Source organism: Heterocephalus glaber, unplaced genomic scaffold (genome assembly GCF_053883595.1).
Source record: "Heterocephalus glaber isolate CG9 unplaced genomic scaffold, H.glaber_assembly_v1.0 deba00001479, whole genome shotgun sequence".
Classification (NCBI taxonomy): Eukaryota; Metazoa; Chordata; class Mammalia; order Rodentia; family Bathyergidae; genus Heterocephalus; species Heterocephalus glaber.
The window spans coordinates 20,961,185-20,986,082 of record NW_028258316.1 but is presented as its reverse complement, the minus strand read 5'-3'; the positions used below and the strand labels follow the sequence as shown (position 1 = coordinate 20,986,082).

General features: G+C 40.8%; 1 protein-coding gene across 16 annotated transcripts in view; it reads left to right on the top strand.

Moving 5' to 3' along the window:
- Positions 1–396: 396 nt before the first annotated feature.
- Znf618 (zinc finger protein 618) overlaps positions 397–24,898 on the top strand; it is a 177,259-nt gene continuing 152,757 nt past the window's right edge. For 15 of the 16 annotated variants that reach the window (XM_021262203.2, XM_021262202.2, XM_021262201.2 and 12 more), the window contains exon 1: positions 403–528. In XM_021262203.2, the coding sequence (XP_021117862.1) occupies positions 496–528 (33 nt within the window). In that variant the 5' untranslated portion in view covers positions 403–495. Of the gene's footprint in view, positions 529–24,898 lie in introns of all 16 variants that reach the window. The other variant, XM_087183334.1, reaches the window with a different exon arrangement.

The window sequence follows — 24,898 nt, the reverse complement described above, 5'->3', positions numbered from 1 at the left end:
ATTTCTGAGGGGCCAGAGGACCAGGGAGGGCAGCAGGGAGCCTGTGGGGCGGGCGTGGGGGTGCGGGCACGGCACGGGAAAGTTTGGGGGGGCGGGCGGCGGGCGCGCCGGGGCGGCCCGCTTTGTGTGCTGCGCAGAGGCCGAGGCCGAGGCCCGGGGACCGCGGGCCGCGCAGCGAGGCCGGCCGGGGGCGGCGGGGCGCGGGGAGAGGGGGTGGCCCCGCGAGGGCGGCCGGCGGCGGGGGCGGGGGCGGGGGCGGGGGCGGGGGGCGGCGGCGCGGCGGCCGGGCGGGCCGGGGGTGGGGGGCGAGGGCCGGCGCCCCCCCACCCCGCGCGCCCTGCGCCCCCGCCCCCGCCCCCCCCCCCGGGCCGGAGCGGGGCGGGCGGAGGAGGGAGCGGCGGCGGCGGCGGCGGCGGCACTGGCATTGTGCGCGCACCAGCAGCCCGGCCCGGGAGGAGCAGGACGCGCCGGGGCCGCCTCCTCCCGCACGGACCCATGAACCAGCCGGGCGGCGCGGCGGCTCCGCAGGTACGACGGGGGCCGGGGGCAGCACCGCGCGGGGGACCCCGGGGGCCGGCCCGGGGCTGCGCCACTTCAGCGCCGGCTTTGCAGGATGCAAAGTGCCCGGGCGCGTTTGCGGGCTTTTTGTGGGCGCAGACCGGAGGGTTGGGGTCCGGAGAGCACCCCCCCGGGCGCTGCGGGGTGTAGGGAGGGCGGGGGCGGCGAGGGGTGCCTTTCCGAGGTCCCCCCCCCTGCGCCCCCTCCAGCCCCGGGCTCGGACCGGAGCCCAGAAAACAAAGCGGCGAGAGAACAGAGCAGCCATTTCAGTTTGGACAATTCACATTTTGCAAAAATGCAACCCCTTCCAGCTCTCCCCCCTCCCCCCTAAATTTGCAATTTCCCCCTGACCCTCTCTACGCTCCGGCTCTCCGGTGACCCTCCCTCGGGAGATCTTTCCCTCCAGGCCCCCCATCTTTGCAACAATCTTTTTTTTTTTTTAGGCCATATTTCCCTTTCTCAATTTTTTTTTCTAATTTTTCTTCAAACGGTAGTTTTTTCCCATTAAAACGACGCCACCTAGAGGATACTATTTTGTAAATAAAAAAGAAATTAAAATTGAAAAGAAATATTTTTATTTCTTATTTTTTCAAAAGTTTGCTCTACAAGGCAATGGAAGGGAAAAGGATTATTTTTTTTTCTTTCTGGAGGTGAAATTTTTCACTTTAATCTTTGCAGGAGCATGGAGAAAATTTTTATTTCTGAAGCCAAATCCAGATAATATGTAAATGAAAATTAAGATGGAATTTGAATGAATTCAGTTCTTGAAGGAGAGAAACCACTAAACCTCCTAAAAGCAAAGTCAGTGTAGCCACTCAACTCATTTTAGTTTGAGAAAAAAACTAATTGGAATGAGGAAAGGACGGAAATTGTTGAGTTTGGGGAAAACTGGGAGAATTGGCTTTATGAAGCAATTAGAAATTGCACTTCATTGTAATTTGGAACTTGTTTAGCTCAGCGGGCAAAAATGGCAAATTTTACCATTTTGCAATATTTAAAGTTATTCTGTTTCCAAGAAAGAAGGATTTAAAGAGAAAATAGACCTAAAATGTTGGCTTTGGACACACCCAAAAATTGTAGTTTAAAAAAAAAAATTTTGCATTTACATTTTACTGCATTTAAATCCTAACATTCTAAAGAAAAAACAGAAGCTGGAAAAGTTAGAGTGAAATCCTGTCTTTTTTTTTTCTGGATTTGTTGGGGTTCGTGTGTGTGTTTTTTTTGTTTTGATGGAATAATTAAGACTGTTTTCTCATTTTGTTTCCTGAAAGATCTAGGCATTTCTTTTCTGTTGTTGTTTTATCTAGAAAATGTCAGGAACCTTTTTTGAGCAATATTCAGTGGGAAAAATGTAAATTCATATATTATACAAATTGAGTAGCTCACAGATTTGTATGAGAGACCGCCATTAAAATAAAATATGCATAATTAACATTATTATGAAAAAACTAACAGTGGATTCACAGAAGCCCATTTTTTATGACATGCAACTGAATCAATTGATGAAGACAAGGATTGAGGAATCCTTGGTAAGGGAAAAAACAATTCTCTTCTCTATCTTGTTCATTCTTCCAATTTGAAAAATTTATTATTAAAAAATACCCAGATTGGTTTCAGGCCTCTTTGATTATGATGTAGGTTGGTAGTTTATTAACATTTGGTATTTTTCAAAAATTTGATTACTTTCAAAGGGAGAAGAAATCCATTAGCCTCGATCATTTTGGGGAATTTGTGACCAAAAAAAAAAAAAACCCAAACATAAATTTTATCGATTTAAGAAAAAAAGAAAGGGAAGGGGAGAGAGATGAAATTTCTGATTCTTATCCACCTTACTTGGTAGAACACTTTGTTAGAGAAATGGGGTAAACCACCAACTCAGCTGATTCTAGCAGCAAAATTTATTTTTTTAAAGGGAAAAAAAAAAATCAATACAAACAAAAAGCCAAACCCAAAGGTACTTGCCTTTGGAATATGAAAGCATCTGTACAAACAGTGTCTCATGTGGCTCTTTTGGCCTTAAAAATGAATCAAATGAAGGTGAAATAAAAAAAAAATTTTTTTAGGAAGACAAATATTGACTGAATTGAACTTTGACAGATGGAAAAAGGATCCCTATCCAAAGAGGAAGGTTAATTTATGGTACATTAAAATCTAGATTGAACTTGCTGGGGATTTTGAATCAAAAAAATGTTTTTTAGAAAGTTCTGATTTTCCTGTCCAAAAGGAGTATATGGGTAGCCTTGGCAGAGCAAGATTATGTAGGACTTTTAGTAGGGAGCTCATGGTGGGTTGCAGGGCAAGGAAAGGGAATTCTGGACTCCCATGACCAGCTACTAGCTGATTTTGAAAGAATTTGTGGCCCCAGTCCATAGCTTCCCACCCTGTTTTGTGGAAATTGGATTTCTAAGGAGATACTAATTCTGTAAAATATATTTGACAGTGGCACAGGTTTGACATTCCCCATCATCACCATTGCATTTGGGAGGGTTTTTTTTTTTTTTTTTTTGTAATGAAATCCTTCAGGGCTGACTGGCCACATTCTGACATACTTGGAATGAGCTTTTTTTTTTTTTTCTAAGTAGCATAATTAAAATTTTTTTCCTTTGAATTATTTAGGCCGATGCCTGGGACGGTCAAGGAATTTATAATTTCCAAGGGGCTCTGGAGGCCTCATGAGATAGTAGGCCCAATTTAGCTGTGATAGAAGAGGAGTGGGCTGGGGCTGGTGGGATTGGGGTAAGGGCATTGAGAAAAAGTGAGAATTATAAATAACAGATTACTTCTGGTACAAGGAATAGAAATGTTGTAACTCATGCCTTTATGTGGCCTGGAATCTCTTGACATACAATTCAGATTTCTTCATTTTATTCTGCTGAAATTTTGTTCTGTTTTCTATGGCTTAAAAGGAACTGATGGCTTGAAATTGAAAATCATTTCTGTTTGTGTAGACCTGTTTTTTTTTTTTTTTTCCTTCCACAGAATTGGTCATTCTGATCATGTTTGTTGTAAAGGAAATAGAAGTGCATGATGGTCCTGTTGGGGGCGGGGCTAGTTTTCTTTTGTTTCTATTGGTGTCTCTGGATTGAGATCTGACCTGGGCTGTGTGTCTCTCGCCTCTTTTTAGATGGAATTATGACCAGAAATGGATATAAGAGCCAATTTTTATGAGCCTGTGTCTGTTCATCACAGTCTCTCCTATTATGGGGCAAAAGATCTGGTAAATTGGAGTTGAGGAGTGGTAATTTGATGATGTTATCTTATTTTGGTGAAAGATCATTTATGCTCAGTTTCACAGTGGAGACTCATTACTTAATGTTTTGCTTTTTTGCCTAAGGATTTTTTTTTTTCTTTAATAAGGTTGCAGTTTCAAGGGCCTGCTTTATAGCTTGACTTTGGATCAAGCTGGGAAAAAAGATTGGCATATACTTCAAGTCCTACACAGAGATGAACTTGAACAGGGGTTCTTGCTTTTGCAGAAGGAGCGCAACAAGGTGGCCAGTCAGTGTAATGCTCACCTCTCGCTGGTCCTAGAAGATAAACAGCCAATGGCTGTTTCATTTGAGAAAAAATTTAAAACTCCTCTAATATCAGACATAGTTTCTTGCTCACCTTTGGCTCAGCTCTTGGCATACTGTTTCCGCTGACCCCAGAATCCTTAAATCATCTCCTTGGTGGGTGACAAGAACTTCAGGATGCGTATAAAGCTGACTTCTCATGGTTGTATGGAAATTTCAGTCGTTTTATGTTCATGTGATGCTTCCTGTTGGCCGTGTCTCCGCTGTGGTGATTTGAAGTGTCGTTGTGGGCCCTCAGGGGCCCTGGCTCTCAAAAGATCTTGCTGTGTGACCTTGGACAGATCAGTTTTTCCTGAAGAGCTGCAGGAAACATTTCTTGTGTTTGTAAAATGATTACTTAGGGTTACATCAAGAATAGTGATAAATAGGTTTCATCTCTGATTCTCATCTCCAGGGATTGGTTGTAGCTGCCTGGATCACTATGTTGAGGAGGTTCTGAGCCCATGTCTGGACTCTTCCCCTGTTCTGGAGAAAGAGGCACAGTGGTCTAATAGCAGTGAAAATCTAAGTGAACCTCTTAATTACCATACCAGGGCTAGACCTCAGAGCACCATCCGTTGATGGGTTGTGGAGTCAACTTGATGAATCACAATCAGCTTTGATAAAAGAGACCAGAATAGAATACAGGGGAACAAACAAACAAAAAAACAGAGACATAACACGGGGTAGAGGTAAGTATTGTCTCATGAAAGGTATTTTCTGATGCATGTGTATAATGTGAAATACATTTAGTTTTGTGGATCAAATTCGGTTTGAAAGTTATTGTACTAGATGAACCACTGTGATATGCTACAGATATGCTGCACTTTATTGCTTATACTTTCATTATCTTCTGATTCATTACTGAGTTGACTTTCAGTGGCCTGTGTGGATAGGTTCTTGTGCCAGCCTTGGTTGAGGCCACTTCAAGGGCCACCTGTGGAGTCCTGCTGCATGTGTGGTCGGGCGTAAACTGGCCTGGCAGAGTACCGGAGTGGCAGGTGCAGGATGTGAGGTACCAACTTTGCTTGGTCTTCTCACAGGAGAGGTGATGGAAAGTAGTGTGGAGTCCCTATCTTGGTAAGGACAGCTGTCAGAGTTGCTTTTGTTCCTCACTTTTACTTCAGATTGCCAAAGAGTTTTTTTCCTGGAGTTAGTCCATAATGGTGCTGTATTTTTAGTTTTGATCGGCCTCTGTGTGAGTCTTTATTTTTGTGTGAATAAACTTCTTCCAACAGGATACTATCTTAAAGTTCCACATCTTTAAACATGTCAGACCAATGTGGTCCAATGGAAATATAATTCAAACCACAGATTCGAGCCATGCATATAATTTAAAATTTTCTAGTAGTGTATTAAAAGAGTAAAAAGAAACAGGTGATGTTGATTATAGTAAAATAGTTGGTTTAATCCAATATTTGCACAGTATTGTTTCAACATGTCATCAATATAAAAATTATTAATGTGACATTTTACAGTCTTTTTTGGGTAGAGTAATTAAGTCTCTGAGATCCAGTGTGCATTTTACTTTTTTGCCATAGCTCAATTCTGATCAGCCACATTTCCTGTGCTCCGTAGCCACATGAAGCTCATGGCTATCATATTGGCCAGTGCAGGGCCAGACTCATGTTCTATCTAGTAGCAGTTGTGGTTGGCCTCAGAAGTTTACTAACACCTTTCTTCCCTTTTCGTTTTTTGGTGGGACTTCCCATTTGAGTCCCATTTGAGGGTTTATTAGCATTAGTGGCAACGAGGCACATCCTTTTAGCCCCTTCTGGTTAAAGTGGTCCACACCTCCATTTCATTCGTCTCAAAGTGGTCTTCCTCTAGGGTTAGGCCAGAATTATGTAGTTGAAAATGACAAATGGTGGCTAGAAACTGCAGGACTGTGACACAGCATGTGTACTGCTGAAGTTGAGAAGTGCCAGATAGGGGCAGTCATTGGATGTGTTGCCTGAAAGAGGGATAAAGATACAAAAAGATAGCAGGTGGCCAGGACCAAGGTCAGAGTCCCAGGAAAGGGAGAAACTTAGGGGGAAAAGATGACCTGTCGAAACAATCCATTTCCTCACCAAGAACGTGGTACCACCAGGAAATTCCTCCAAGATGGACCTAGGTCATAGACATTGACATTCACTCCATTTGGCAAAATGGAAAGGTGTATTTGAGGTCAGCCAGACCAGGGTTTGAAATCCACCCTCATGGTGTGGTTAGCTTTGTGTTACTTTGAGAAAGTCACTTCTGGCTTTAGAACCACAGCTTCTGCATCTGGAAAGTGGGGCTGACCTTGAAGGTGATTTACGATCAAAGGAAGCAGTGTGTGTGTGTGTGTGTGTGTGTGTGTGTGTGTGTCAAAATTCCCAGCCAGGCTGAGCTCCTTAGGAGGTGGTCAACACTTGTTAATTGATTTTTGGCCCAGTGGCTTGGGGTTCCCCATCTGGGGTGATTGAGTCCCACCAACACTACTTTGGGTAGTTCTGGAAACTTGGTGGCTTCTATTCAGTGGGCAGAGTTAGGCAGCAACAGAATATGTGCACTTTTTTTTTTCTTTCAAAAAGATTGAGAGGAGACTTTTGTGTCAAAGTTATTCTTAGTGCTCACATTCTAAGGATGTTCTAGCTCAGTGGTGGTGAACCTACGGCATGTGTGCCAGGGTGGGCTGTTTGTATCCTTGAAAGCTCTAAAGGGTTCGCCATCGCTGTTCTAGCTCCTGCAAATATTTTTGGATTTGTTTTCAAGCCTGTGGCCCAGTCTTTAAAAGAGGTAAATCTTAATTATGTTGGGCTTCTGCCTAGAATGCCCTTTCCCTCCTTCATCTCTGCCCCATGGGAAATGAGACCCCCCTGGAAGAGTCAACCTCCTTCCCCCTTCCCAAACCCGTGGAGATGAGATCTGGTTGTTTGCATTTTTGTTTCTCCAGCCATCTGGTGACTTCCTTGAGGGTAGAGATCATGGCTTATTCATTTTTTTTTCGTGGCTTATTCATTTTAAGGTCTGGCTCAGAGCAGTAGCTCAGTAAATATTTGATGACTTAATTTGATTTTTGGAAATAGCTCAGTCAGATTTGAGTCCAGTGAAGAGTGGATGGCCAATTTGGATTTGGCCATTTGGTCAAAACTAGTGTCTTAGGGAGCCATAAACAACATTTTCTTTACAGCAGAATCTGAAGCTCATAGTTTCCTTGAAATAGTAAGTCCAGCTGATTTCCTCAGAGAACATTCTCCTTTGACTTTACATGTCTTGGGGGGAATTTTAAAAAAGTTTTTCTGGCCACTTTTACCTTTGTCCTCCTCACTTGTTTTATATATAAAGTTTAAAACTAATAGAAAATTCAGCTGAGGTCACCATCCAGATGGCTCATTCTAGAAAGATGGGAGTGCTTGGCCATGCCCCACGGTTGTGTGAAGAGATGCTCTCCTTAGCCATGTGTCTAGAACTGTATGACAGGGGCTATTTATAGAATACAGGGGCCCCTTAAGCTTGAAGTAGCTAAATGTGTGATTTGATGTTTAACCAGACTCCATCTTTGGGTGGATTCTGGTTTGCAGATGCCAAAGATTCAAGGTGACTTTATAGAAAAACACAGAAAACAGTTTTACTGTGTTTGCTTAATTTTTTTCATGCACATTTCATATGAAACACCATTATTTTTAACACTTTCTGGCCCATTTCAGCATGAGCATGGAATTCCGGTTAAATGTAGACTAAGAGTCCTTAATGTTCACTTTCTCACATTTCATACTGCTGCTAGTGAGAAGGCCCCTTTACGGTAGATGCATACCTTCAGCAGTTTCTCCCTCTTAGTTTTTTCTTTAAAAGCTGTTATAAAGTCCATAATGCATCTCACGGTCTAAGACATCTTGGAGTTGAGGAAGTGGGGTGCACTGTGACTTCAGAGAGTTCCAAACTCTGCTCTTTTTACCTCATTATATCTGGGCTTGGCTTCTCCACCTGTTCAGTGAGGGTCAGAGTTCACTGTGAGAGGAGCAGCAGCAGGAGCCCTGACTCTGCACCCTTTCCTGCCTTCTGTTTGGGTGGGTTTCATCATTTTGCTGTGGCTCTTCCCCTCTAAGAAGTGTAAATGGTCAGTGGAAGAGGGGAAGCCCTGAAAACGAGTAGTCCCTTCTGCACACCTGGATGAGCTGTCCTGCTGGCCGAATATCAGTTTCACATTTCTAAGGCCAGAATGAACAAGAGTGAAGTTGGTGGGACAAGAATTGGCTCTCTTCTTCCTCTGCTACTTAATTGTTAGTGATCTTTGCCGAAGAACTTAATTTCCCTGTACCCTGTTTTCCTTATCTGTAATGTGGCGATGATAATACTGTTACTGATGATGCTGATGATGCTGATGATGGTGATGGTGATGATGCTGTACAGGGTTGTGAGATACACAAGAAAAAAAGCTCTGTAACTGGCAAAGTGCTTTCCATTTGCAGTGTGTTGTCTTTCATCTAGTCCAGGGACAGTAAATAGGTAACATACATGGTGCCATTTCCTGCTTTCAAGCCTATGGCAGACATCACTAATTGATCATGGCATTCTTTTACATTGAGTCTAGCCAGTGGCCTCAGAGCACTTCTTGGTATGATGCTACCAGTCAGTTAAGTTTAGCATGAGACAAGAAGCCAATTTGTTCTCCTGATCTAATGGTTCCTGTTACCACCCCTTCCCCATATACACTGAACTGAGGCCTTCAAAGGAAGGTGGAGTGATTTATTCAGAACCTCAGCAAAGAGGTGGAATTGGGATTAAAAGTCCCAGATTTCCTGACTTGTCAGACAGTGCCTTTCCTGCTATATGCACATACACTGTGTCAAAAGGAATTAAAGTTAATTTGGTCTTGAGAAGTAGGGAGAGAATCCTGGCTCCTCCCTTCCTTGTTATAATTAGATACCCTTGGGGCTGTCATCAAAGGGGGGCTGGCTGACCTGCTTCTCTGGCTGAGGGAGGAGTGATCAGGTTTCAAAGCGGAGATGAAGGAGCCGGGACAGAGGTGGCTGTGGCTGGAGGGGATGTACCACCCTTGCTGTACAGTGTAGATGGTCCAGGAGAGGCAAAGCAGACCCTGGGGTTCCTGAGATGATGACCTGGGGTCGTGGCATGTCTGCTGTTCATACATTCTGCAATTTGCATTTTAGTTTCTGTATCTGGGAAATAAATGGGCTGGAGTGAAACCAGATACATGTCTGAAAAGGTTCTGAAACCCTGTAGGTTGTGTCAGGTTATTATATGTTATAGTTTTTATAATCAGTAGTGATCACTGATAATTAGTGCCCCTTTGGGTAAATTTTGGGTAAATTGTATAAACTGACAGTCACAGACTTGTACTCACAAGATTAATTGGTCTTTTCTTGTATTTTATTTATCTTTTTGCTAGCCTGTGGCTCAAAAGTTTGGAATTCTGGGGTCTTTCCACAGGGTCTGTGTTGTCCTGTTGCCTGGCCTCCAGCCCTTCATGTCATGAGCATGTTCAGTCATGAGCATAGGTGGCCCCACTCTTGGAGGCACTGGGCGTTGAGACCTCTTACACACCTCTGTCTGTCTGTCTATCTGTCTGAGTGGTCCATTCTAACCCCTGCCAGGCTTCCTGCAAGCATCCCTTGAGTCATTGGACTCGAAAGCACTTCATAAACAGCAAAGAACTGGAGAAACATGTTGGCAACAACTCCTTTTCTTAAAAAGGCAAGGAGGGAGGCAGAGGTGAGGGTGGTATTGAGTCGACAGAAAAATGATGTAAATATTTTGGCTGACAAAGCAGAATGGAGCTTCATATAAGCTAAAGAGAATAAATGGAGTCAGATGATGCTCAAGTCTGCTTGAGAAAACACAGGGAGGGAAAACCATTTTCTAGTGAAGCAAGCCTCAGGTCAGGGGTCCAGCTTTTGAGTCTCTGGGGCTAGTCCTGGGCCTGGGTGGGGCCTAGAGAGGAAAGAATCCCACTATCTCCCCCAGGGGTGGAAATGACCCCTGCACTGTGGAGGAGCCCTCTGTGGCTCTCAGTAAGTCCCCAGCTTGTAGTTCGCTGGTAACATTCAAAGTCAGAAGCTGTTTTGGCAGGTGTGCTGGATGTACTGTCCAAGACAGCATGCCTGAGGAGCTAGCCCTGCTGCCCTGGCTTGGAGACCCACAGTACAAATTCTCATCTGCACCAACATTTGCTTTTGGAAAATTGGAGGAGTGAGGGTGGGAATTTTTGGTCAGATGAAATTTTGGGAAGAGAATTAACGTTTTGATTTATTTGGGGCTAAGAGTTTTGTGTGCCAAGTGGATATAATCAGGACACTTGGAATGCCCAGGGAGAGTAAATGAAGATGTTTCATGGATGTCTGGGAATTAAAAATAATTCATCAAATGGGAAAAATAACTATAACTATAAAATAACTGTGTGTGGGTATTTCCTATAATGTAGGCTGGAAAAACAGAAAGTGAAACTGATCTGAAATAAAACTGAAACTGGCCTGAACTGAGGCGGAAGGGAAGGGAAACTTCCCCTGGGTGCTACTAGCCTTAGGTGGAATTTGTTCTGAGGCTGGCCTTCTTTTTATCTGACAAGTCTAGAGCTAAAAAGGCTCATGGAGATTATCTGAGCCTCTGCATCCAATATGTTCTGGGAATCAGTAGCCGCATGTGGCTGTTGAGAAGCTGAAATGTGGCTAGTCAGTCCACATCAGATTTTTAAGGACTTAGGAAAAGACTGCAACAGTTATCAGCTATAATTTTTAAGTATTGGTATTGAAATGATAATATATATGGGGTTAAATAAGATACATTGTTAAAAGGAACTTTAACTAGTTTCTTTGTACTTAAAAAAAAATGTATCCCCTAGGTATCTTGAGATTAACCATGTGGCTCATACTGTATTTCTGTTGAACATTGCTGATCTAAGCCAACCTGTTCCCTCTATAGTTAAGGAAGTGGAACCCCAGAGCGGGAGTGGCTGGCTTCAGCAGGTTCCTGAACAGAGGGCAGGACTCAGAACCTGCCATAAGGCAGAATAATAATGATGATGTAATGATGTAGGCATCAGCATATCTAGGTGGTGAAAGTAGAAGGGGTAATGGAGATTTATGAGCATACACACACACACACACACACACACACACACACACACGGTGGAAGAAAGGTATGGCTTAGTAATTCATGGGAAAAAATTAGTTTCCCACTTTGCTTATCCATTCTCTCAAACATTAGTTAAATACTTGCAAAGAAAGTTAAGTCCAACAAGATGGGCAGAAACAAATCTAAAAGATAACTCCTGACAGTTTCTCTGCTGCCAAAAACTTCCAAAGCCTATTTAGTCCTGGGATTTAAACTGAGGTCTTTTAATCAGAGTGGACATAGAGACCCATGTCAGGTTACATGAGGGGTATGGGCTTCAGGTCCTGGGGGAGTGGGATGGAAGCCATTCTTTTGCTGAGTCTTGTTTGCCCCCCTATAATGATTTGAGGAGAGAGGCTTTTAGAAGATCCCCAGGACACAAACTGTGTGAGTGGCCAGAACTGGGAGCCTGTCTAGCTTCCTGTCTTCCACCTGGTTCAGAGACCTGGAGGGGAGGGACTTGCCCCAGGGGACAACAAATCTCCAACTTTCTAGCCCTGTACTCCTTTGAGTGCTCTGAAAGGAGTGTGAGCTACTTGTTGGAAATTCAGCCTTATACATTTTTGTTCCTTAAATCAGAAACTGCATCAAAAGTCTGAAGTTTAGCATTTGTATCTATCTTACTTTATTTTTACAAAACAGAATTTTTCTGCCTTGAAGTATAATCACTACCCATTTGCCAGATGCTTACTTAGTATATGTCAAGCACTGGGCTAAGTGTGTAACATCGATTATGATTATTTAGTGCAATCACCCTTCCTTCTTTTCCGGGATTTAAAAAAAATACGTGGAAGTGAAGATTCAGAGGTGAAAGAAATTACCCAGGTTATGTAGCTATTTAAGTGACATTTGGATTCAGATTCAGGTGGATGTCACAGTCTAGTCTCAGAATGGCTCTCAGGTGTGGCATCTTGTCGCAGAGAAGGTGCAGTAATATTGAAAGGATGTGAAATTGATGACTGGAGTGGAACTTGACCTGAGGTCCTCAGACATTGAGGCCCATGCCCCTCACTTTGGCTTTGTGGGTCGCTCTGAACCAGCATGTCTGGGGAAGCTGCTCTTCCTGTGTCATGCAAATTTGGCCCAGAACTCCTAGCTCTTATTCCCAGCTCCCTGTGTGCCCCAGCACACCAGTAGGTTATGTGTTCCATGTTCACAAAGCCTTTAATACCACGTTTGAAAACAGTTGCAGAAGGTTTGCTGTAATTAATTACATTTGACATACTTGGAATGGGGGCCTCCTGGATTCAGAATGCAAATTTATGCCCAGACAGATGTAAGGTACACTTGCAGCCAAGAGCTCCGGCATGTCCCAGCCAGGGCTGGCATCGTCGCTTGCTGCCCTAATGGGACTGTGACAGGAAGTGAGAAGTGGAGTCAGGACTCAACCCGGGGGATACCTGGATTCCACAAGCTGCTGAGGGAAAATAGCTCTGGGCTTTCAGGCAGGAACCCTGGTCTCCAGTCTTAAGTAGGTTTTCTCCCTCTTTGGGCCTCAGTTTCTCTTACTGTGCAATAAAGGCTTAGACCTGGTGGTCCCTAAAAGCATATTCTGTTAGTTCCAAGGAAGGAGGGCAGTTAATCAGAGAATTAGAACTTGAAAGGCTGGTATTTGGAAGTGTGAACAACTGAGATGAGAGAGAATTGCAATAGCTAGGTAAGACAAAGAAACGTACGGGACTAGGCTGGCTATCCAGTGCAGAGTGGTGCTGATTTCCTTGGTTCCACCTGCAGATCTCATCTAGTCTAGTCTGTCAGTCCATCCTCCCATCTGCATACATAATACTCACCTCCTCATCTCTATTATTTATTGCTCTATAACAAATGACCCCAAAACTTAGTGACTTAAGACACTAATAATCACTAAGAGTCTTTCATGATTTCTGTGAGTTAGGAACTGGGGAGTAGCTTCATTGGTGGGGGTTCTGTCTCAGGACCTCTGTGGTTGTGGTCATATTATGGCTGGCAGTGGGGTCATCTTAAAGGTTTCTCCACTCTCATTGTTGGCAGGAGTTTGAAGACTCAGTCAGTTGAGGCTCCTTGCTCACCCCTGCCCCATATGGTGATCTCAGGCATGGAGGGCTCATACATAGCATTTTGAGACTGTGAAAGTGTAGGTAGTAAGAGAGAGAGCTAGGCAGGTGTAGCTTCACCTCTTATGACTTAGCCTCCAAAGTCTTTTGGTGTGCTCCTGGCAGTTACAGAGGTGTGGCCAGTTCAATTCCACCTGTCTAAGGGAAGTATTAGGGTTACATTGAGCATGTAGGATGGGATGTATATTGATGTGGCCATCTTGGGGAAACACAAGCTGCTATACCTCCTGTCCATCCGTCAATTGGTCTAGTTATTCACCTCTTCATCCATTTACCTCCCAATCCACCCATCAACCTATTCTGTCCTTCATCCTTCTGAGATCTATCCTTCCATACAACTCTCTGTTTATCCATCTATGTATCCATTTATAGTCACTCCGCACACTTTGAGCACCTAGTATGTGTCAGAGATAGATAAGTGCTTTCAGTAGTGAGCTTGGATGGAGAACAAGACTAGTATTAATTGAGAACTTACTCAATATTAGTCTCTTTAACCTCAAAACAATTCCATGACATAGAATTACAGTGTTATCATCTCTATTTTTCAGGGAGGAAACCAAGGCACAAAGCAACTAAATAGCTTGCCTAAGGATCATTCAGCTACTTAGTGTCAAGAGCAGGAACTCAGGGCTTCTGGACCACACCCTCCTGGGGTGCCTTCACAGAGGAGACAGGCTCTAGTCTGGTTTCTGAGTGTGGAATATCTCTCCTAGAGTTGCTTTCCCATTCCTGTTTTTTCCCAAGTGAAAATAGGTTTTTTCCCCCCCCTCTGGCTATACAAATAACATGTTCATTAGAAAAACATCCAAGCAGTCCTGAAAAATAGGAAGGTTATTTTTTTAAAAAGCTGAATCCTGAGATAACAACTGTTCACATTTGGATGACCATTATTCCAGTCATTTTTACATATTTAAGTATATATAATTATAGTTTTACACAAATAGGATTATATTCTACATGCTGTTCTGTAGCTTGCTTGCTTTTTAAACTCAGAGATATCTTTCATCATTAATGAATACAGATCTTTCTAATTATTTTTCTGATTACAGTGTATTTCCACTATATGTATGCTCCCAAATTCAACGTTCTATTGGATTTTGGTTATTTCTGATTTTTCATTATTATAATCCACCCTACAAGAAACATCTTTTTTCACTCATGTTTCTTACGTGATAATCTCATTAATATCACTCTGCAAAGCTCATTGGTGGACTACAGAGCATTTACATTATACATGTGGACAGAATTTGCCAGATGCCTGCCTAGGAAGGAAGTATAAGACTATATTTCTACTAGAAGATTGTGAGCATTTGTTTTATACACATCACCTTGTATTGCTAATATTTTAAGTCTTTGGCTAGGTAGGCAAAATAAATGAGATTGAATATCTCTTTATTAGCCACTTGACATTTTTTCTTTTGTGAATTGCCTGTTGAATCATTTTGCTTATTTCTCTCTTACAGGTGTTTATCTTTTCTTTATTTTTTAAATCTTTAGCTTTTAGTTATATTGACTTTTTGTTATTTAGGTTGGTTCCAGTTATTTTTTCTCCAGACTTTTTTTTTTTTAAAACCTAGTTATTTAGTAATGGTGGTGGTTAAATAAAATGCTTACCTTTTAAAAATATTTACATTTTTGTATTTTATATTCTTTTTTCCCCTCATACTTTGAAAGACTGCCACATTGAGAATTTATGTGAAAAGGCAACTTACAGAATGGCAGAAAATGTTTGGGAATTGTATATGACTGATAAGGGATTAGTATCTAGACCATATAAAGAACTCCTACAAAATAACAAAAAACATAACTTGACTGAAAAATGGCAAAGGCAGAGCCCTTCTTGAATAGACATTTGTCCAAAAAGGTGCACATATGGCCAACAAATATCTGATTGGTGTTCACCATCACTAATCATTAGAAGAAAAATGCAGTTCCAAACCAAAAGGACAGAGCATTTTTCATCCATTAGTATGGCTACTGTTTTTCAAAAAAGAGAAAATAACAGGTTGGTAATAATATGGAGTACCTGAAACCCAACTGTTGATGCAGCTACTATGGAAAATAGTACAGTGGTTCCTCAAAAAAAAAAAATTAAACACAGAATTGCCAATTGATCTAGCAGTCCCATTTCTAGGTATATATGCAAAAGAATTCAAAGCAATATCTTAAAGAGCTGTTTGTACACCCACATTCACAGCAGTGTTATTTATAATAACCAGAAGGTGGAAGAAGCTGAAGTGCACATTGAGGAAGAATAGATAAAATGTGGCAAAACCATGCCATGGAATATCATTCAGTCTTAAAAAGAAGGAAATCTTATCATGCTCTGAGAGTGATGAACCTTGGAGGACATCAGAAAAAGACACTGTGATTCATTGTCTGCTTACATGAGGTTTCTAAGTCAAATTTAGAAATGCATTCTAGCATGGTTCTTTCCAGAGCCTGGAAGAAGCTGAATGGGAGGTTGGTTAGTAGCTACTGAGTTTCCATTTTGCAAGATGAAAAACTTCTAGAAATTAGTTGCACAACAATATGAATATACTTAACAGTGCTGGGGTGTATTCTTAAAATGGTTAAGATAGTAAAAAACAAAGTTAAACAAATTTACACAACTTAATAAGTTAACACTTTTATTTTCTAGAAACATGCACACAAGAAATACATACATCTGTAGACTTTGCAGTGTGTGTGTTAAGTGTTCATAGTAGGCTTGTTTGTAATAGGAAATACTCGGAAGCATTGTCAAATACTTGACAACAGTTATAAAAATACTCATCTTTGTTTCTACTATTATCTTTTATAGATTTCCTTATATTTAAATCTTATATTTAAATGATTTATTCATCTAGAATATATTTGGTTTAAAGGAGGGACACAGGATCAGGCTCTGGTTTTTCCTAAATGGTGAGCTATGTGCTGTAACACCAATAATTGAATGATTGATCTTTTGTGCCTTGATTTGGAATGCCATCTTTATTTTATATTGAATTTCCATTTACTTAGGTCTATTTCTGAACTCTCTTGCGTTTTCTTGATGTACAGGTGTCACCCTGTTTTAATTTGATGACTTTAACATAAACATCAACACTAGAATCATATCTTAAGAGCAGACTTAGGAGGTAGCATATAAATCACTACCTCTCGTGCTAAGTTGGAGCGCCTTTTCGCTGGGTGACTTGTCTTGTTACCTGGCCTGGAATCAGTGACTTGCCATAGGAAGTGCAGGGTAGAGATGGGAGCCTGGGTGTGTCCAACCCCAAAGCCTCTGGAGTTCCTTTCTCAGCATGCTGTGTCTTCTGGATGCATAGATATCTTTCTCTAAGTATCACATAGCATCCAGAGTGCAGTTATAGGTGCTTATTGAGTTGTATGGGAAACAATAGTTGTGGCTTACCCAAGATATTTCCCTAACTGCAGTTATATGTGCGCTAATATTTGTTTTAATAAGTTAATTTTAAAATAGCTAATATATTGATTTGCAGATAAATCAGAAAATAAGGAAATAAAATGACTGTTTTAAATAAATTTTAGTTCCCTTCATTCACTCTTAAATTTTTGGTGCATTTTCTTCTAGTTATTTTATAAGCATATTTTTGTTATTTAAATAATATATTACCTGCCTTGCAAGTGCAAAGTCCTGAGTTCGATCGCCCAATACCAAAAAAAAAAAAGATAATATATTAGAGTTTTGCTTCTGCATTTTCTTTGCCCTATCTTTTCTCTTTAGCTGCTTTGTCTTCCCTAGTAGCCACTTTTTTTTTTTTTTTGATACTGGGGATCGGACTCGGGACCTTGCCCTTGTGAGGCAGGCGGCAGCCTAATAGCTATTTTTTGAGACTATGTAATACTCATAGAAGAGAATAAACAGTTTAACCCATACATACTTCATTGTTGGACACTTAGGTTCTGATTTTTCATTTCTATAAAATTACATTGTAATGGACATCTATATATAAAATATTTTGATATTTTAAAATTAATCTCCTTTACTTTAACACATTACCTTATACAGTAATGCTTCTTCTTTTCTGACATTTATTGGTACTAGGCTTTGGGAATCTCTGTTGACTTGGAAAAGAAATAAAGTAAGTTTTTAAAAAATGATTTTATTGACTATTATGAAAGGGGTTTGTGTTCAATGAGAAACACTTAGAAAATATATGCAAAAAAGGAGAGACTTGATAATTCTATACCTTTCCAAGATAGTCTCCATTAATTTCATGCTTGTTCTTGAATTAGCTATTTATACAAGTACTGATTTTTCAGCAGATTCTTTTTTTGTGGTAATGGAGATGAACCCAGGGCCCCCCACATGCTAGGTAAGCACTGTGCCACCAAACTGTATGCCTAGTAAATTATTTTCAGTCTCATATTCTAGCCAGAATTCTCTGATAACTGGTGTTTCTGCATTTATGCTGGAAATTCACTTTTGGATGATGATCGTGATTTTGTGCCATCTATGGATGATGACTCTTGATGGGACTCAAGGTGCTGAATCAGTTTGAATTCTGTTCCCAGGCATCTGTAATACATTGCAGGGAGATCAGTGCTGTAAGACTGGTTGCCAAGGGAGGTGGAGGGAAAGATGAATCCTGGTAAAGAGAATCCAAGGCAGCTTCTTGGAGGAAGAAGCATTTGAGCTTGGCTTTGTAATTGTGATTATAATTGTATTAAATTTATCTGCGAGAGGGAGGAAGAAAAGGAGGGAGGAAGGAGGGGAGGACATTCTTAAACATTATATAGGTATTACTGCCCAGTGACAAGTTCTGCCTCTTTACTCATTATTCATTACTCCCTTTTATGAGTCAGTAACATTCTGTAGTTTTGCACCTAAGTTTTAAATATTTATTTTTAAGTGTAGTCTAAGATATTTGATATTTTTGCTTTAATTTTGAATGGTATCCTTCCTTCATTATGTCTTTATAGACGTAGGTGCATTGGAAAGCTATTGTTTTTTTTTTTTCAGTAGATAACATATTATCTTCTTAGTTCCAAGTGGTTTCTTGTGGTTTACAGAATAATAGGTAGGCAATAATATATGCAAATAATGTTGATTTTCCTTATTTTCCCCTTTATATTATGAGTCAACTAGATCTTCAAGAACAATTTGAATAAGTATTCTTGTATTGTCTTATTTCTTATTTTAGTGGGAAGGATTCTAGTGTTTTGTGATCATGTATGATGTTTTACTTTGGTTTCAGAAATATATTCTTTATCACTAAACATCCTTCTGAGTTGCTAGAAGTTATTTTTAAAACTTTATCACGGTTGGGCCGGGGATTTAGCTCAGTGGTTCCAGTGCCTGCCTCGCAAGCGCAAGGTCCTGAGTTCGATCCCCGGTACCAAAAAAAACAAGAAAAAAACCAAAACCTTTATCAAGGTGGTAGCGAGTGGTAAGATATAGGAGTTTTATTTTTATGTATTTGAATTTTTTTCTTTTGCAAGGGAGTGTGAATCATTCCCCTCCCCACTCTAAAGCTATTTAGTAATAAGGGGGGGATGATGATGAATTTTTAACAAATGCCTTTTCATTATGTACCCGGATGGCCATATGGTTTTCTTCCTTTGATCTGCTGATGTGGTGAATTATATTAATAGATTTCATAATATTAAACTCTCCTGAAAGGAACCCATTTTGCTCATGGTGTTTCATTCTTTTAATACATCCTGGGTCCATTTTGCAGTGTTTTGTGTCTATATTCATTAGTGAGATTGCCCTGCAGTTTTATTTTTAGTGCGCCGTTTTTGTCATTTTTTAAAATAGAGGTTATGTTAGCATAGTGAGTTATAAATTGGAAAGTTTTCCATTATTTTCAATGATCTGGAACATGGAGAGTAAAAATGTTTCAGATTGTGTACTTATTAGTAGTGGCTGCAGAGATGGCCATGTTGAGAAGGACTCTGAGGCCTTGTCATGTGTAAACAATTTATTGTCTTTTAAGAGTATAGGAAATGAGAGTTTAAGTGTACATGCCAGATGCTTATTTGTAGTTTCTACCTAGAATGATTTATATTGGAAGGAATTATCTGTCTTTTGAAAGTTTAAAATAACTTGCCATTAAAACTATCGCATTAGGGTTTGGAGGATATTTTCTACTGTCACCCAGTCTTCAGTAACTTTTTTGACTTTGCTCTTCTTGAGACAATTTTAGATTTCTTAGAAACTCACTCATTACATCAGGATTTGAACTATTTTTGTACAGAACAGAATATAATGTTATTTTTAGAATGTCTTCTCTATGGTTATATTTCCTAATCTTATTTTTTGTTTGGCCAAATTTTTTTTCTTTCTTTCTTGGTTGAATGACTAGCATGTGGAACTATTTTATTGTTTTCGTATCCTCTGACTAAATTTTTAAAGTTGTCAATTTTGACTGCTTAAAATATTTCCAATTTGTTATACTTGTATATTAAGTAAATTTACCTATCTGTCTTCAAATTTTTAAAATTCTTGAATGCTTCGCCCTTAATTTTTTCTGTTTAGTAATAAAAATGCTCAATCAATGAATTTTCCTCTGAGTACATGTTTGGTCTCATCTATAAGCCTTATTATGAGATATTATTTTCTTCCCTAAATATACTATAATTTTAATTTTGATGTTTTTCTAGCTTAAAGATTTTTTAAAAATATAATTTAAATTTTTGTGTAATTTCTCTTTTATATGTTTATTTTTAAGTTATTCTATTGTGAGAAAATGTTGCAAGTGGTAGTTTTGCTTTTTGTAACTTAGAGATTTTTGGATTCCTTTTTAAATGTTAATTTATGTAAATATTTAATTGCCTTGCAGAAGAAGTGATTTCTACTATAAGGGTTTATTGTTTGCTATATAGACATATACCTCCTATCATTGGCTTTATTAGTTATATTTTTCAGATTCTCTGTATGGCTCTAATTATATTATTAAATCTTTCCATTTATTATTTAAAAAAAATGAGAGTCTATTAATGTCTTCCAATATTATTTCTTCTGATTGTTACCTTTTCCTTTTATATGTTTTCCTTTATATATTTTATTGCTGGGTTATTTAACAGAAATATACCTGCTTGCAACACTTTATTGTAGATTATACCTTTAATCTGTTAATATAGGCCTTCCTTGACCCATTTTTTACTTTCTCTTTTCAGTTCTAGGTTTTGTAAATTTAGAATTCATTTCCTGTTTTGCCTTTAGTGGTTTTTTTTTTGAGTAGACAAGTTTTATTTTGTTTTAATTGACACATAGTAATTGTGCACTTTTATGGGTTAGCATTAGCCTTTAATTCTAGTGATTTTTTTTTTTCTGCTTAAATTCTTTTATTGGTACATTTTAGGTATACAATATGTTTACATTTATCATTGGGTGCTTGTACCTGTACATGATGTATCTTGGTTCTTATTTTTTCCCCATTCCCTGTGTGCCCTTCACCCCTCCTCCCTTCCCTATTTATATAGACTTCGTTTCCATTTTTTTTTTTCTTTTCTCATAATTTTTCCTTTCCCCATCTCCTCCCACCACCTCTACCCCTTTGGACCTTTTCCTAGTGATTTTTTAATAAAGTACTTCCTGCTTTCTCTTGATAGGATTTACCTAATGTAGTTTTACATACTTATTTTACCTTTCTTCCTACTATGCCCGTTAAACAATAGCTATATTTATTTTGGATAACTTTTTTTATATTTAAAAATTTAGAGTCTGAGAATCTGTTAGTATGGACCTTTTATTATATTTAGTATAATAACTAGTGTGCTTTGCTACTTCTTTCATCTACGTTTTTTTCTAAGTTCTTCTATGAAGAAGATATTTTTGATTCCTTCTCACGTGAGTGGCAATGTGGGTGAATATAACTACTGTGTATTTTATTCCTCAGCACTCTATAGATGTTCTTCTGTATCTTATGTTGTTAAATATTTCTAGAAGATAACTCAGAAGCCACATGATGTTTTGCTTTTGTACTCCCCCCTTCTTGAATGCCTGTGTCATTCATTTTCTTTGAAAATGCTTGGTTATTCCAAGCTATTTGTTTGGTTATCCTTTAGTTTGCTTGGTGCAAACTAATCAGATGTAGCTGTTAATAACAGGAAGATTTTTGTTCCATCTATTCCATTGGTGTCCTCTCTTTGGGATGGCATGTGTCCATGTATGCATGCTGTTTGCTTTCCATAAGGATATTTCTTTTATTTTAATCACTTATTTTTTCCTCCTTTGGGTTTTATAGGTGCTTCTCAAGCTTATCTTTTGCATCACAGAAAACTGCCAGTTTTCTGCACTGGCAGTTTTGCTATTTACTACCTCTGAGGCTGGCTTTAATTCTGGAATGACATTATTTGATTCCTTGAACTGGTCATTTCTTGAGCTTCCTCTTCTACTTCACTTTGTTCTCGTGTTTAATTTTTATTGTGGAAGGGAGAGTGTGTCTAAAATGTAATTCTGCTTCTTGCAGGAAAACTATGCTTTCTCTGATTCTTTCTCCCTCTCTCCTGCCTAACTAGTATTTGGGATTAAACCTAAAGAGCAATGAGCTTCATCTTAAGTTCTTTTTTTAAATTTTGCTTTGAGACAGGTTCCCTAAGTTTCCCAGTCTGGCTTTGAACTTGCAGTCTTCCTGCCTCAGCCTCATGAGTAGGCGGGATTAGAGTCATGTAGTATCGCACCCGTGTTTTTAATCTTGAATGGAATGCATAGTTTCTTTTTTTTTGCTACCCCATTTTATTTCCTTTGCTCTCTCCTATTTTATTTAGTCATTCAAAGTAAGGAAAGTTATATTTAAGCTGTTATATACACTAAAATGACATCAAGCGCTTCTCCTCAGATCTGGAGTTAAAAGAGGAGGGCTAGGTGATCTATATAGACGGATCGTAAACCCAGCAGCCTGGGGTTGAAGAGGTCCTTGGGACTGCAGTTGTCCCAGGGTGGGCTCGTTGCCCAGGTTACACCGCCTGGGCTCATAGGTAAGTTAGAAGTGGCTCAGCTGCCCCTGGGGTTTCTCCAGAGCTGCCCCGTGGGATCCTGTAGGTCCTGGCATCTCCCCTCGCCCTGCTTTGGGTTTTCACCTTACCAACTGTGTCACTGTCTTAGAAGGTGGCTGTGAGGCCCTTGCTCTGTCCCCACCTCTCTGATGGCTAGTGGAAATTCCTTGGTAGGTGGCTTGTGTGAGACTTGTTGGTTTCAGGACTGCCTTTTTTCTCTAGTTTTTAATTTTTAATTGTGATAAAAAACACCCATAAAGTTTACCATCTTAACAGTTTGTAAGTGTGCAGTGCTGTAGTGGTAGGTACCTTCACATGGCTGGTCTGCCAGTCTTTCCATCTTGCAAAACTGAGACTACAGCCATTCAACAACTCCTTGCTCCCCTCCTCCCAGGCCCTGGCACCGACCATTCTGGTTTTCTTTTCTTCCTTTTCTTTCTTTTTGGCAGTGCTGGGTCTTGAACCCAGGTCCTTGTGCTTGCTAGACAGGCACTCTACCACTGAGCTACCACTTGTCATCCCCCCTGCCATTCTACTTTTGTCTCTGTGACATTGGCTTCTCCCAGGTCATGTAAGTGAAATCTAACAGTATGTGTCTTTTTGAGACAGGTTTATTTTCCCTATCATAATGTTCTCAGGATGCATCTGCATTGTCACATAGGACAAGATTTCCTTCCTTTTCAAAGGCCGAATAATATTCCATTGTACAGATGAACCACATATGCTTATTTTCAACACTTTACACAGTAGTTCATTACCTTGAGTGGGCTGTACTGGGATTCTTTCTTCCATTTCACAGAGGAGTAAACTGAGGCACAGAGAGGACGGTTGACTTCTATGAGGTGAGGCAGTGCGAGTCGTAGCGCTGAGGCTGGAAGCCTAGTACCATCCTGTCCCCTCAGAGGAATCCTTCCTTTGCTTCCTCTCAGCCCTCGCCATCAAGCTTCTGGTCTTCCTCTCATTCCCACTCTGTGATCCTCCTATCAGCTCCAGGCTCTCTTGCCCCTTGGGGACTCAGTTTCTTCCTCTTTAAAATGGGCCTTTCCTGTCCCTGCTCCTCCCTAGGTAGCTGTCGCTCTAGCCCAGCTCTCGCAGCTGGCCGCCAGTGCGTCCCCTCACACACACACAGGGAACTGCTAGCATCTGCTTCCCCATCTGGGCCCCGGTTTTTCTTAATTACCCACTCACTGAATTGGCTCTAACAAAATGCTGACAACTTGAATGAGACATTAGCTGATACATCAGTGCCCGTGCCAGGCCCACACAGGCATTTCCAGCACAAGACAAACCAGGACCCACACTAGGCATGGTGGTGCATGCCTGTAGTCTTAGCGCTCTGGGAGGCTGAGCCAGGAGGATGGCGAGTCTGAGCCTAGCCTGGGCTACTTAGTGAGACCCTGTCTCAAAATGAAAATTTAAAAAGGCAGGGATTGTGGCTCAGCACGAAGGCCCCGGGTTCAATCTCTAGCATTTCCCAAACCAAAAAACCAAAAACCAAAACCCAGCAAAAACCTCACAAAACACCAGGGCCCAGGAAAAGCCTTTGTTCCCTGGCCAGAGTCCCGTTCTGCCTGAATGCCGCAGGGAGAGAACACCAGGCTCAGCCTTCCTGGCCATGCATTGCCCCCTGGGTGCCTTTTGGGGATGATTTTTACATTTGCATGAAGGGGTTCTGTGAGGTGTGATACAGCTCTCACTCTGCTGCCTGCGGTTCTGAGAAGAAAGGCCAAGGGTTCTGTGTTCTCATTGTGAGTAGGGTGCGGAGAGCCAGAAGCTCACGAGGTGCAGGTGAAGAGCACAGTCAAGCCTGGGCTCTGCTACTTCCTCCCTGTGTGACCCTAGGGAAGTTGCTGAACCTCTCTTAGTTTCCTCTGTGTAGAGTGCAGAGTGGGGAGTGGTCAGAGAAACCCCGAAGAGAATTATTATGAAGATTGAATGAGCTGTAAAGTGCCAGCGCAGTAAGAACTCAAGTGTTACCTCTTTTCTTTCCCTTTCTAAGCTCCAGTGCAGCAGGGTGGTTACACTCAGCACAGGGCACAGGGAGGCAGCGACTCATCTACAGGCCTCTCTTGCTTTAGTTTTTGTCCCCATGTTCTCCACCTGCTCGGCTCCTCACCTAGCTCTGACATTGATTCTAATGTATTTAAACATCCATCCCTTTGTTTAAATGTGTTCTTAGAAGGGTGTATACTTAAAAAGCCGATATCAGTGGTACATAGTGTTTAAAATTCACTCTGTCTCTTACTTAACTCAAAAGTTTTTGAGATCCATCCACATGACTTCCAGCTTCTGGGTGACCCACCCCATTTTACCCCTCCACCTCTCTCACGTGTGACTTGTGAGCATTTTTTGTCAGCGCCCACTGTTCCACTGAAAGGTTTTCCTGGTTGAACATCTCTAATCCGAAAGCCCATCATCCAAACTGTGCTAAAATCTGAAACTTGGGTGTCGATGGTTTTGAATTTTGGAATGTTTCGGATGTTGGGTTTTTAAATTAGGGATGTTCAATCAGTTGAAGTCTATGGAGGAATTCTAAAATCTGAAAACTCAGAAATCTGACACACTCTGGCCCGAACATTACAGATAAGGGACCTCAGCCTGCGTCACAGTGAGTGTAGCCAGCCCCCTCCTGATGGATATTTCAGTTTT